Below are 14,500 nucleotides of genomic sequence, written 5' to 3'. Positions count from 1 at the left end.
GTCAATGAGTTTTTTTAAACTACATACAGTGGTACCTCGGGTTGCATACACTTCAGGTTACAGACTCCGCTAACCCAGAAATAGTACCTCGGGTTAAGAACTTTGCTTCAGGATGAGAACAGAAATCGTGCTCCGGCGGCCCGGCGGCAGCAGGAGGCCACATTAGCTAAAGTGGTGCTGCAGGTTAAGAACAGTTTCAGGTTAAGAACGGACCTCCGGAATGAATTAAGTTCTTAACCCGAGGTACCACTGTGCAGAGTTGCAGCTTTGAAACGCAGCAAGGCCTGAGCAAAGCGTTCGCCGAACAGGTGGGATTGCTTGAAGGTCGGCAGAGGAGGGAAGAGTTGTGGGTTTCGCTTTGCTTTGCGCAACTCGCGCCAGGGCGTCACACAGGCCTGCGCCAGCTCTCCGCGAAAGCTCCCCTATCTATCACACTCTGCGGCCCTCCTACAGTTGAGTGTAATCGTTCCACCGAAACTGACACGTCACGGGGAGGCTGCGATCATGAGGAAGCAGCTCTCTCCTCTGTGGCATTGGCCGTGGTTAATGAGCTCGCTAGCGAAGCACAAGCTTTCAGTGGGATGCCGGTAGAAACAGAGATTAAGGTGTGGGAGGACAGCTGTCAGCAGAGATATTGGAAGGAGCCTCCCGGTCCGATTCCACTTTGAACGCCACTTGTGGCTGAGGGTGGAAATTGAATAACAGATTAGGGCTACCTGCTTTCATGCTTTGGTTGTGGGCTGGAAACATCTCACTGGAAGACAGAGAAGCAACCACCCTCCCTGTATACACACTAGACACACTATACATTTAAAGCTCCCCCCCCCCAAGAATCCTGGGACCTGTAGTTCATTGAGGGTGCTGGGAATTGTAGCTCTGTGTTGGATAAATCAAAGTTCCCAGGGTCTTGGTGGGATGCGGGGAAGTATGCTTCCAGTGCAGTGTGTACATATATGGGGAGTGATATAATTTCATTAGAACAGTGTTTCCCAAAGTGGGTGATATAATAATAATAATAATAATAATAATAATAATAATAATAATAATAATAATAATTTATTATTTATACCCCGCCCATCTGGCTGGGTTTCCCCAGCCACTCTGGGCGGCTTCCAACAAAATATTAAAATGCAATAACCTATTAAACATTAAAAACTTCCCTAAACAGGGCTGCCTTCAGATGTCTTCTAAAAGTCTGGTAGTTGTTTTTCTCTTTGACATCTGGTGGGAGGGCGTTCCACAGGGTGGGTGCTACTACCGAGAAGGCCCTCTGCCTGGTTCCCTCTAACTTGGCTTCTCGTAGTGAGGGAACCGCCAGAAGGCCTTCGGAACTGGACCTCAGTGTCCGGGCAGAACGATGGGGGTGGAGACGCTCCTTCAGGGAACCTCTGCATTAGAGGAAGCAGTGAGGACTCTGCTGCAGCCAGAGAGGCTGTGGGGAAGGAGCAGTCAGACGGGGCGTGCTGAACACAGGACAGTTAATAAGGAGCGTGTTTCTTAGAACTCTTTACACAGCCTGGCAGCTATCAATGTCTGCAATGCCCACAAATAAATGTGGGTGGGTGGGGTGGGAGGAGGTGTGGCAGTCTGGGTCCAAACACACAAGGGGGAGTTTGCCTGTGGGTGGGTGGTGATTGAGTCATGGGCTTGTGTGTTGAGTGGGCAAAAGCTGGTATTTTGGGAACATAGTGTACTAGTAGGTGAAGGTGTCTGGTGTTTGGGGAGGGGGCTTGAGTGGGTGTAGGTGGTGCTGGAAATGTGTGCATTGGGTGGTTTGGGGCTAGTGCCTAGGGCTATGGGGGATGAGAGTGTTCACAGGGTCATGAGACTTAGCTATGAGTAGGATCTCGATCTGCCAGCTGTCACGGGACTCAGTGCCTAGTCATTTTCTGACCCCTGCCGCAGATGCCCATGGTCCTTGCCACATCTTTGTTATTTCATGTTTAGATTCTCATTTCCTTTATTTTTAGCACCTCTGGCCTCTTATTTTTAGTGCCAGTTTATTTTTGCCAGCTCCCCTTTTCCGAAAAATCACAAAACTCACCGTGAAGTTCTAAATAGCCTTTGCATTTTCAAATAGGTGTGTGTTTGAGCCAGTGTGGGGTAGTGGTTAAGAGCGGTGGACTCGTAATCTGGTGAACTGGGTTCGATTCCCCGCTCCTCCACATGCAGCTGCTGGGTGACCTTGGGCTAGTCATACTTCTCTGAAGTCTCTCAGCCCCACTCACCTCACAGAGTGTTTGTTGTGGGGGAGGAAGGGAAAGGAGATTGTGAGCCGCTTTGAGACTCCTTAGGGTAGTGATAAAGCGGGATATCAAATCCAAACTCTTATCTTCTTTGTAATCAAGCCCTGGAGTCATTCTCTGTCAAAGCACATGATCTCAATGCATTAAAAAAAGAGGTTCACAGTTGTTTGCCTCTATGCCTTGTTGCATTATGTAACCTGGTCTGCTCACTCCTGTACCTTTAACAGCTATATCATCTGTTGAAATCAGCTAGGGAAGAAGTCGCTCACCGTGCACAATCAGCACAAACAGCAGCTGCAGATTTCCTCCTCTCAAGGCTGCTTTGAAAAGCACACAAGAGCAGGGAAAACATTAGCAGCCCCAGAGCCAAAATGCAATTTTTATAGGGGGAAACAATGTAACAAATAATAAAATATTCTCTCAGATCTCTTGTATGCCTGAATTTTACAATTTTTCTTTCCACCAGGATATTTGCAGGAAAAGACTAATGGTGTGTGTGCGTGTGTGAGAGAGAGCCTTGGCCACAGCAGACAGAAGTTTTTACTAGAGTAATGAGAGTGACCTTGTGTTGCATCTCACTTGCTCGCAGTTGACCTCCTTAAACGCTGAAGTGGTTGGGCCATTGACAAACACAGAGTATGTACAGCCAAGAAACAGAAGCTTGCCCTCTTCTGTGAGCAGTAAGGTAAAGGTAAAGGGACCCCTGACCATTAGGTCCAGTCGTGGCTGACTCTGGGGTTGCAGTGCTCATCTCGCTTTATTGGCTGAGGGAGCCGGCATACAGCTTCCGGGTCATGTGGCCAGCATGACTAATCAGCTTCTGGCGAACCAGAGCAGTGCACGGAAACGCCGTTTACCTTCCCGCTGGAGCAGTACCTATTTATCTACTTGCACCTTGACGTGCTTTTGAACGGCTAGGTTGGCAGGAGCAGGGACCGAGCAACGGGAGCTCACCCCGTCGTGGGGATTCGAACCGCCGACTTTCTGATCAGCAAGTCCTAGGCTCTGTGGTTTAACCCACAGTGCCACCCATGTCTGTGAGCAGTAGGCAATGTAAATACTTCTCTCCTGCAGAGTATCTCTTGACAGATGAGATGACCTGTCCCTCCTGAGAACCCAGCGTAGCACAGTGGCTGTGACACTGGGCCAGACAATTTGCTGTTCAAATGTCACCTCGCTATGGCCAGCCCTGCTGTTAATGCTGGCAACCAGCAAATTCCACAAAATATTCACTGAGTGATAGTTGCCGGAAATGGAGAGGTTGTTGTTGTCGAAGGTTAATTCATAACAGTAAGACTGGTTTGTGAAGGTCATCGGTCATTCTTTGAGAGCGTGCTTTGCCTGCACATCCATGGTGATTCCTTACAGTGCCCACATGCTCAGAATCTGGTCCTCTGCTACTTTCTACTGATGGCCAACTGCTTCACTTGCCCATAGGTTGGGCTGGTCCTTTCTTGTTCCAGGGTAGAATTTTCTGGTGGAGGTGGCAGTACAGGAACTGCTGTCGTGTTGAAAAAGATGATGTTGCAGTTTAGTGGTTAAGAAGTGTGAGCTGAGGCTCCGGAAACACCTGCTTCAAGTCTCACCTTTGGAGGAAACACCTTTTAAAGGCAGGTGAAAGTGCAACTATCACCCCTGAGGAAGACATTGTGTGGAAACACATTGGGCGGTTTGGGGCAGGCTTCCGTTCCTCTTTACTTCACAGCTCACTGGGGGGCCTTAAGCCAGCCACACGCCTTGTCCACACACACAGATATCCCTGTTTGCACCATGGCAGTGATTAGACTGGCCTACGTTACTGGTTCTTGTATGGATTCCTGAAATCATGCACATATAGTGCTTCAGCAAAAGTTCTGCATGAACACTAGGTATTGTTATCATAGTACCTTTAAGGGGTGTGTGTGGGACACAGGAGTGTTTACCATGCTCTCTTTCATTCTTGCAGTAGGAAGTGGAATTTAAAAATAGCCCAAGAGAAACCTTCTTCCTCTTTTTCTCAGCTGCAAATTAGAGAAAGGCAAAAGAAAGAGTAATAATCGTAAGGATGTGATGAGTAGCAATCATAGATTTGTGTTGTTGTTGTTGTTTAGTCGTTTAGTCGTGTCCGACTCTTCGTGACCCCATGGACCAGAGCATGCCAGGCACTCCTGTCTTCCACTGCCTCCCGCAGTTTGGTCAAACTCATGCTGGTAGCTTCGAGAACATTGCTCAACCATCTCGTACTCTGCCATCCCCTTCTCCTTGCGCCCTCCATCTTTTCCAACATCAGGGTCTTTTCCAGGGAGTCTTCTTTTCTCACGAGGTGGCCAAAGTATTGGAGCCTCAGCTTCAGGATCTGTCCTTCCAGTGAGCACTCAGGGCTGATTTCCTTCAGAATAGATAGGTTTGATCTTCTTGCAGTTCATGGGACTCTCATGAGTCTCCTCCAGCACCATAATTCAAAAGCATCAATTCTTCAGTGATCAGCCTTCTTTATGGTCCAGCTCTCACTTCCATACATCACTACTGGGAAAACAATAGCCTTAACTATACAGACCTTTGTTGGCAAGGTGATGTGTCTGCTTTTTAAGATGCTGACTAGGTTTGTCATTGCTTTTCTACCAAGAAGTAGGCGTCTTTTAATTTCGTGGCTGCTGTCACCATCTGCAGTGATCATGGAGCCCAAGAAAGTAAAATCTCTCACTGCCTCCATTTCTTCCCCTTCTATTTGCCAGGAGGTGATGGGACTAGTGGCCATTATCTTTTTTTTTTTTTAATGTTGAGCTTCAGACCATATTTTGCGCTCTCCTCTTTCACCCTCATTAAAAGGTTCTTTAATTCCTCCTCACTTTCTACCATCAAGGTTGTGTCATCTGCATATCTGAGGTTCTTGATATTTCTTCCGGCAATCTTGATTCCGGCTTGGGATTCATCCATCCCAGCCTTTCGCATGATGAATTCTGCATATAAGTTAAATACAGCCTTGCATAGAGGACTGTAAAATTGACGTGAAAATAGGTGATGTGAACTTATTAGAATTGAGATCTGCGGATGATAGGCTGGAATGTATGGACTGCGATGTGAAACAGGACGAGCCAGCTCACCTAGACCCCTGGACCTCAGCAGGTGCCACTGTGATGCAATTGTCCTACAGCCCTGTCCTCACTTCTGGACTGTCTTTCTTTCCACAGTATCTGAAGAGGAGCTGATGGCCATTGAAGAGTACAACCTCAACGTGGTGAGGCTCTGCTTCCAAGCTTTCCTCCCTGACGAACATGGCAACTGCACGCTACCCCTTGCCCCAGTCATCTCCAACCCGATTTATGACAACCGTAAGTACCTGCGAATCAGATTGCGATTCATCTCTCTGTCTCTCTTTTTGCTGCTGCCTGATTGTTGGGATACTGCCAGGGAGACGGGGGCATCAGGCAGGGAAGAGGCAGACAAAGAAATGTGTAAGCATAATGTACAGCATTTTATTCAGCATAGTTCAGGAACAGAGGAAAACATGTCTGCTTCCCTTCGTCTCCAGCAAAACAGCAGTAACACAAAAGCTATATACAAACGGAAGTTCCCAGCAGACTGTGCTGGAAGTAAACAGGCATGTGACACACAACAATCATGCCTGTACCCTTTTAAGGTGGAATGGAACTGTATCGTAACACTGATGACCCCTTGGCCCAAGCCATTCTCTCTGGGTTAGGGCTGATCCACACGTACATTGCTCAATATCTCTCAGGATTGGGTCACACACTCAACCATGTCCTCATTCCCCATCTTCTCCAGAAGTCCACTTACCACAATATCCTGTAATTATCCAGCAGAGCCCCAATGGCAAGGGAGGTTGAAAATGAAGGAACACAACCGGGAGGGGGCTGGTGCATTAGGGTGAATGACACCCCCTCTCACCAACCTGAGCATGTCTTTGGCCAGTCTCCACCTTTTTGCCTTTCTTCTTTCAACCAGTCCAGGGATACCACCACATTTGCTTAATGTGTCATGTACCAGACAAAAATCAATATTTTCAGATCTTGGTTATAAATGGAATAGGCTTATACGTGACCGAGACATGTTCAAACAATAGACTAGTGACAGGAAGTACTAGGTAAATTTCAGCTGAATAGGTTGATATAAGCAGTTCTGAAAAACGCTGTGGTCTAATGTTGTCAGTGCCATTTTGATAGACTGAAAGAGTGTGAAGATACCCTCTTCTCCCTCAGTATCTGAGGATGAAATCACAATGTTTGGCAATAGACCTTTCTGCTACGACTGGATTGGAAATCATCTATCATTTTACATACACACACACACGCACACACACACACACACTATACTATACTTTTTATTCAGTTTTAACATTATCACAGTCTTAACAGTGTAGAACATTTATACAGTCGTACCTCGGAAGTCAAACGGAATCTGTCCCGGAAGTCCGTTCGACTTCCAAAAAGTTCAGAAACCAAGGCAAGGCTTCCGATTGGCTGCCGGAAGCTCCTGCAGCCAATCGGAAGCCGCAGAAGCCAAGACGGATGTTCAGGTTCTGCAGAAGCCGCCACAGATTTTCAGGTTCGCAAACCGGAATACTCACTTCCTGGATTACAGCATTCAGGAGCCAAAGCGTTCAACTGGCAAGGTGTTTGTCAACCAAGGTACACTCTTGAATCTGTGGAATACAAAAACCAGTAATAAACATTTCTGAGACATCTTAATATTGTAACTATTAAGAATCAGGTGTTGACAAAAGAAGAAAGCAAAGAGATTACATGAGATGAAATCTATAAATAGAACATAATACAGTGGTACCTCAGGTTACATACGCTTCAGGTTACAGACTCCGCTAACCCAGAAATAGTGCTTCAGGTTAAGAACTTTGCTTCAGGATGAGAACAGAAATTGTGCTCCAACGGCGCAGCAGCAGCAGGAGGCCCCATTAGCTAAAGTGGTGCTTCAGGTTAAGAACAGTTTCTGGTTAAGAACGGACCTCTGGAACGAATTAAATACTTAACCCGAGGTACAACTGTACAGTATTTATTAAGTACATTCATCAGCATTATTTGAGAGGCAGTTGTCTAGTAATAGAAAATTAGATATTCCAGTGCATCTGGAGCAGGATCTGTCATTGCTTTTCATTCTTATTTTGTCTTCTTTAGAATATCTAATTTAGGTCTGAAATTTCCACCCTCTAGATGTCCATGCATGTGTCACTTGACCTTTAAGATACTTCTGAGGAAACATCTGCAGGGCCATGTTAGCTCACTGGGGCTTCTTCCTGGTTACAAATATGTAGAGTTAGGAACTGCAGACTGTTAAGCTGAGTGATGGTTTAGTCAGTGATGGCAGCTGTCCAGCAGAATGGGTGGGGCAGATGACTGAGCAGTTCACAGTAGGTGGACCCAGAGTAGCTGGTCAACCCACAAGGTAGGTGTCATGGTTGCCATCCCTAGGATTAACACAAAAAGTGCACGCCTTATTGAAGCAGTTGGTTTCCATCCATATTTTCTTGGAATTTGCTGCAAAGATGTCTTTGATTTTGAGGGTGGGGTTCAGTTCCATATTTGCAGTCATGTTATGCAATTAAAGTGAGTTTGGCACTTTTGTGCAACAAACTAGGAGTAGTAGTAGTAATAATAATAAACATAATAATAAACATAATAATAATACCCCTTTTTTGCAGCAAAGAAGATAGGAAAACACACTGAAAAGTATGGGATGACAATTGCTTCACATAACATACTCTAACTTCCCTACACATCAGTTAGAAAGAGTGCTCTGTAAATAGCAAATGTTGTGTAACCTCGGCACAAATATTATTCAAGCAAATCGGGTTGGATGCCCAATAAACAGGTGATCTGGAGGTGACCTGTGACTTTACATGGCTAACAGGGACATTTGGTGAATATGCATTTGGCGTGTTTGCAAACAGAGAAGTGTTAAGTTTTTCCTCCCAATTGTATTTCAGCACAGTACTACGGCAGAGTCTTGTTGCAGATAGTTGCTCACCGAACAACACGCTTGCCTGCAGAGCTTCCTTTCCCACCTCTCTATTTTTAAGCACGAGTTACCATAAACATCCTCACCGACTCTCCTTCTCTCCTCTAACCATTGTTTCCTTTTTTCTGCTTAGGGGCTCCCAATTCAGCAGAACTGAGAATCTGTCGTGTGAACAAAAATTGCGGAAGTGTGAAAGGAGGGGACGAAATCTTCCTACTGTGCGACAAAGTTCAGAAAGGTAACTGGCTTCCTCCAGACTTCCTCCTGTGTCTGCAGAGAAAGGGAAATGTGCAAGAGTCTTATGGTCTGTAAATTGGGTCTTCTGGAGTCAGGCAGGCTAGGATCCAGAGTCAGGCATGAAGAGTCAGGCATGAAAAAACAGGCAAACCGCTGGAAAAAGTTGTTGGACAGCCTTAGTGTGATCTCCTGATCAGCATCTGACCTGAGATCCTCTTCTGGAGGCTCAGAAGAAGAAGAAATTTGGCAAGAGCTGGAGTTGTTTTCTTGCTTGGAATCACCTGATCTTCAGGGCATCTTCTAACATGACAACTTCCCTTTACAGATCAGCAATAACAGTGTTAGGGTTCGGCGTACAGGGTCAGCAAGTGATTCAGGGCTGGCAAAAGAATGCCTTTTTCCACACACCGTGCGTCATTAATTTATTAAATTTGCTGGTTGGCTGCCATCTTAGATGCCTTTCAAAGAGGAATAGGCCAATTCATGGAGAAGAGGGCTAATCAACATCTGTTGGCCATGATTTCATTTCACTTTTAATTAGTATACCGCCTTTCTATATTGCTATACAGAAGGCGATGGACAAGCTGAAGAAACAACAAAGTAGACAACAAAGACCACACACATAATAGCAATCTGATCCAGTACAGATAAGTCACAATAACTAAAATAAACAGCTTATATCAAATAAAGCAATATTTGGCGATCCATTAGAACAGGGGTCTGCAACCCGCGGCTCCAGAGCCGCATGTGGCTCTTTTACACCTTTGCCGCGGCTCCGGGGCGGATACTAGCGAGGGGAGGAGGCAGTGCGTGCGTTAGTCACGCAACGTCCCAATGTCACCTTCCCGCCATCCGCTACATTGTAAGGGGCATGTACGCTGGTCACTGCATTGAAAGGGGGCATGTACGCTGGTCACTGTTTTGAAGGGGAGTGAAGAACACACACACACACAAAGGTAACTTGTTAATTTAACATTTATTTCTATGAGGAGGAGTAATTCTGAGGGGTCAAACAAAGAAATAATAAAAAAGTGACAAAAAAGTTATTTTTATAATGACAAGTTTTGCGGCTCCCAGTTTTTTTTTCCTTCGGAAACGGGTCCAAGTGGCTCTTTTTGTCTTAAAGGTTGCAGACCCCTGCATTAGAATATAATAGTAATCAGTAAAATTAAATATCAGCAAATAATAATTAAGCAGCTTACACTTATCAGTTACAATAAAGAATTACTAAACTACAGCCATACCTCAGGTTACAGACGCTTCAGGTTGCGTTTTTTCAGGTTACAGTCTGCCGAAACCCGGAAGTACTGGAACGGGTTACTTCTGGGTTTCGGCGGTCGCGCGTGTGCAGGAGCGCTAAATCGCAACCTGTGCGTGTGCAGACGCGCCGCGGCGGGTTGCGAACGCTGCAGGTTGCGAACATGCATTCCGCACGGATCACGTTCGCAACCCGAGCATCCACTGTATAATCAATAAAAAATAATGGCACAGCACAATGCATAAAATACCAGAAAACAAGCAAAACCATGTAAAAGGATCAAAGTGAGAAACGAGGACACGCAACCTATAAAATCATTTTTAAAAAATATCCCTGATCTCCTCTTCTGTCTTCCCAGCTGCGTCTGCTGTTCTCAGAGAGCCAGTGTGGTGTAGTGGTTAAGAGCGGTGGACTCGTAATCTGGGGAACCGGGTTCGCGTCTCCGCTCCTCCACATGCAGCTGCTGGGTGACCTTGGGCTAGTCACACTTCTGTGAAGTCTCTCAGCCCCACTCACCTCACAGAGTGTTTGTTGTGGGGGAGGAAGGGAAAGGAGAATGTTAGCCACTTTGAGACTCCTTCGGGTAGTGATAAAGCGGGATATCAAATCCAAAATCTTCTCTTCTTCTTCAGAGTCATGGCCTGGGAAAGGCTTCTAGGGCTGGAAGGTGGGGCAAGGCAGGTGGGAAAAGCCATTGCCTGGTGGCCACAAGTTGATGGCTAAGTGGAACCTTGATAGGCAGTACCCTGGATACAAGGGCCATTGCCTTCACTCCTGCCTTGCGGTTGACATCCTAGAGGCATCTGGTTGGCCACTGTGTGAAGAAGGATGCTGAGCTTAATGGACCTTCTGACCTGAGCCTGCAAAAGGCTACTCTCCTTTGCTTACCTAATCATTCAAAACTGATAATAGTGTGATGCCACGAATTGAGTTTGGGTTTAGGCATGGCAGGTCCCTGCTCCATCACAGAGTTCGCTGGACAGCCTCGAGCAAAGCCAATTTCGCGTGACCTAAGTTAACCTCATAGGGTTGCCGTAAGATAAACGGCAAGAGCAGAAAGCAGAACTTGGGCGGCGATGCTAAGAAGTGCTTGACTCTCTTCCTCTTCTTCAAATTGTTGCGCTAACTCCAACGCTTTGTTGTTTTTCTGGCAACCAGATGACATCGAGGTCCGATTCGTCATGAACGAATGGGAAGCCAAGGGGATTTTCTCACAAGCCGACGTGCATCGGCAAGTGGCCATTGTCTTTAGGACACCTCCCTTTTACAAAGACATCGCCGAGCCCGTGACTGTGAAGATGCAGTTGCGCAGGCCTTCGGATCAAGAGGTCAGCGACCCCATGGACTTCAGATACCTGCCAGAGGAGAAAGGTACTGCACCGGCTGGAGGAAGCAAGCCCCCTTGGGGTTAATAGCAGAGCTTTCCGAACTTTTCATGCTGGTGAACACACTTTTTAGACATGAATCATTTCACGGCACAGTAATTCAGTTTTACTAGCAAGCCAGAGGTTAAACAAACCCCTTTCCAGTCGCTTGAGGAGCGTTCGCACGACACACTGACACACTGCAGCTGACACACTAACATTTCACATCACTCAGTTTGGAAAGCTCTGTGTTAATGAAATACACAGTGGGAGGCAAGTTATGCTCCCCATGTCATCATTCTCACCATCCTATCCTTCATGGAGCCTTCTGTATTCACGACTGTATTAGCATGTTTCACAACACTAATTTTCCAGGATTTTAAGACATGCAGAGACCCGAAACTCTCCGATTCAGTCACCCTCCATGAGTTGTAGAACGACGAGAAGGTTGATGGGGTAGTGGAAGTAGCAAGCCATTATGTATGTCCTCACCTGACCTTCATGTACTTAGACAGTGTTAAATGTGTAAGTCTGAAGAGGACTCATCTCGCACACATTGGATAACACATTTGCTAGTGCTGCTGAATCAAATCTCGGAAGAAATTGCACAGGAACCAGATTGGTCACTGAGCTTACAAGAACCTATTTTCAGAACCACTTCCTCTTCCGTTTCCACTACAGCATTGCTGCCGCCAGTGAGATATTTTAAGACTGAAGTCAAAGACTGCTTAACTTTTAATGCTGGGCAGCTTCCTCTTCTGCCCTAATAAAGAGTTACTCTCTCAAAGGAGGAGGAGGAGCCACAACCTTTAAAACTCAACACATGAAAGTCCTTTCGGAACAGAGTCTTGTATTTAGTCTTGCAGGAATGTTCTGACCCCTGCCCTCCCTATTTAAGTGTAAATAGGAAGGAGTGGTAGAACACTTGCTTGGCATGCAGAAGGTCCCAGGTTCAATCCCTGACATCTCCAGCTTATATATAGGGCGGGGGGGTCAAGCAGCAAATGATGGGAAAGAAATATGCCTAGGACTCTGCTGGTCAAGTTAATGGCCTGCAAGACCAAATAGCCCAATTCTCCCATATATGACAATTTCCGATATTCCGCTGAAAATTTGAACAGAACACAAAATTGGGCTTCTCTTCCTCTGGAAACATTGCTAACTGTAATCCCATTTTCTCCTCCACTTTTAGATCCTTACGGTCATAAGGCAAAAAAACAGAGATCACCAATTGCTTTGCAGAAGCTAATGCAAGACTGTGGTAAGGATACTCCAGGGATGTGGGCGGTGCTGTGGCCTAAACCACGGAGCCTCTTGGGCTTGCCAATCAGAAGGTTGGCAGTTCGAATCCCGGCAATGGGGTGAGCTCCCGTTGTTCGGTCCCAGCTCCTGCCAACCTAGCAGTCTGAAAGCACGCCAGTGCAAGTAGATAAATAGGTACCACTGGGGCGGGAAGGTAAACAGCGTTTCCATGCGCTCTGGCTTCCATCATGGTGTCCCGTTGCACCAGAAGCGGTTTAGTCATGCTGGCCACGCGACCCGGAAAACTGTCTGTGGACAAACACTGGCTCGCTCGGCCTGAAACCGGAGATGAGTGCCTCACCCCATAGTCTAATTTGACTGGACTTAACTGTCCAGGGGTCCTTTTTACCTTTTCTTTCCCCCCTCCAATTCCCCTTGTTTTGATGTTCTGCAGTAACAGCCAAAATATTTTTTTAAGCTTCCATCACAAGATGCTTATCATTTTGATGGATGGGCTGTGTTGGGACGGAGGCCCTGTGCAGTTCAAATACCTCTGTAGCATCACATCCTACCCCACCCCCCCATTAGGGTCCCTACCAGTGAGAGTCAGGCTGCATGGACAATACCACGGGCAAAGGGGGTCAGGTTTTGCCTTCAGCACAAACAAGTGCCTCTAGGTGTTATGTCGTATTTTTCCTGCAGACGAATAAATGCCATCCACTCACTTTTGTAGGGAGATGCAGAAAGGTGCCAGACTCCACTGGGGCAGCACCTGAAGGTTTTTTCAAATGTCCCTGATGATCCCAGTCATCAACTATTATTATTATTATTATTATTATTATTATTATTATTATTTACTTTTGCTACTTGCTTTCTGCAGAATGACTTAACGAAACGAAATACAAACAGATACATGTTTGGCTTTTACTTTATTTTAACCAAGAATGTTCAGCGGAGAGTTCCTAAAATGATTGTCCAAAACACAATGGATGGATTAGGTCGACCCCCAACTCTGCCAAAAGATTAGCACCACAATGGAGCCTAACTTAATTACCAAAGGCCTGGGTAAATAGAATACCTTGGCCTGGTGTCTAAAAACGGACACAGGTGCTGCCAGGTGTGCTTCCTCGGGGAGATCATTCCACAAATGGGGACCCACCACTGAAAAGGCCTATTATCATTCATCCAACCTCCATAACTCCCTCAGTATGAGGCACACAGAGAAGGGCCTCTGATGAAGTTTCATGTTGCCCTCAAGACCCCCTTCTTAACTGTCTTCCACCTTGCATCTGTTTTTGGCAGCACTCGCCACCTAAGAGGACTGATATACAATTATTATTTTTTAGAAGAAAATGCACAGCCTAACCACCTTTTCCCCCTGGTAGGTCCATACGAGAGGCCTAAACCTTCTGTGTTCCAGAATACTGCTGGTGAGGCAAAGATAATTAAGAAAGGTTGGTTCTGCTTACCCCATGTTCTTCCTTTGTCTCTCTTCCTTTCCATATCTGCTTTTATTTAATTTGTTTGCTAAATGTGCATGCCGCCCTTCAACCGTAGATCTCAGGGTGGCTCACAACATTATCTCTACCATGACCATGAACATTGTGTGAGGATATAGTAGATCGCAATGAGGGCATCTGCCACACTATGCCTCTCCCAGTGAGGAGGTCCTGAACAGCATTCATCTCACCCCTTCTCTTCCCATATATGGCCGGTGACCATAGCTGTCAAACGTCCCTTATTTGGCAGGAAAGTCCCTTATCCCAGCGCTGTGTCCCGCTGCTGTCCCTTATTGATGATGTCCCTTAAATTTCCCGGGTTTCAAAGGAAGCAGCTCCTCTCCCTCCCTCCCTGCCGGCCAGGGAGGAGGGAGGCTCCAACTGTGTTGCTTGGCTGCGTTGCTCACCCAGTAAGGAGTCTAAGAACGACTGGGGGGTGGAGCTTGCATGCCTTGTGCCCATCAAATCGGCTGCGTTGCCTGGGGACTCGCCTTTGCTCAGTGCTTTCCAGCGGAGAGGTGATGGTGGTTTTCCTTGCTGCATCCCCTTTGCCGGGTTGCTGCGCTGTGGGAACCACCACTTGAGGCTTCGTTTGGCTGCTGGCTGGGCTTTCTGCCTTTGGCTTGGAGGGGCTCAGAAGTTGAACATACCTGTGCTTGGAAAATCCCTTATTTTGGCTGCCGA

At 46.5% G+C, this 14,500-nt stretch overlaps 1 protein-coding gene across 2 annotated transcripts in view; it reads left to right on the top strand.

Moving 5' to 3' along the window:
- REL (REL proto-oncogene, NF-kB subunit) overlaps nt 1–14,500 on the top strand; it is a 56,205-nt gene that overhangs the window by 35,425 nt on the left and 6,280 nt on the right. For both annotated transcript variants that reach the window (XM_028725150.2, XM_028725149.2), the window contains exons 5-9: nt 5,417–5,557; nt 8,350–8,454; nt 10,870–11,082; nt 12,268–12,336; nt 13,703–13,771. In XM_028725150.2, coding sequence (XP_028580983.2) covers nt 5,417–5,557; nt 8,350–8,454; nt 10,870–11,082; nt 12,268–12,336; nt 13,703–13,771 — 597 coding nt within the window. The remainder of the gene's footprint in view (nt 1–5,416; nt 5,558–8,349; nt 8,455–10,869; nt 11,083–12,267; nt 12,337–13,702; nt 13,772–14,500) is intronic.

The sequence above is a fragment of the Podarcis muralis genome, chromosome 3 (genome assembly GCF_964188315.1).
Source record: "Podarcis muralis chromosome 3, rPodMur119.hap1.1, whole genome shotgun sequence".
In the NCBI taxonomy this organism is placed as follows: Eukaryota; Metazoa; Chordata; class Lepidosauria; order Squamata; family Lacertidae; genus Podarcis; species Podarcis muralis.
Note: the sequence above shows the minus strand (reverse complement) of the source record. Positions and strands in the feature narration are given on the sequence as shown.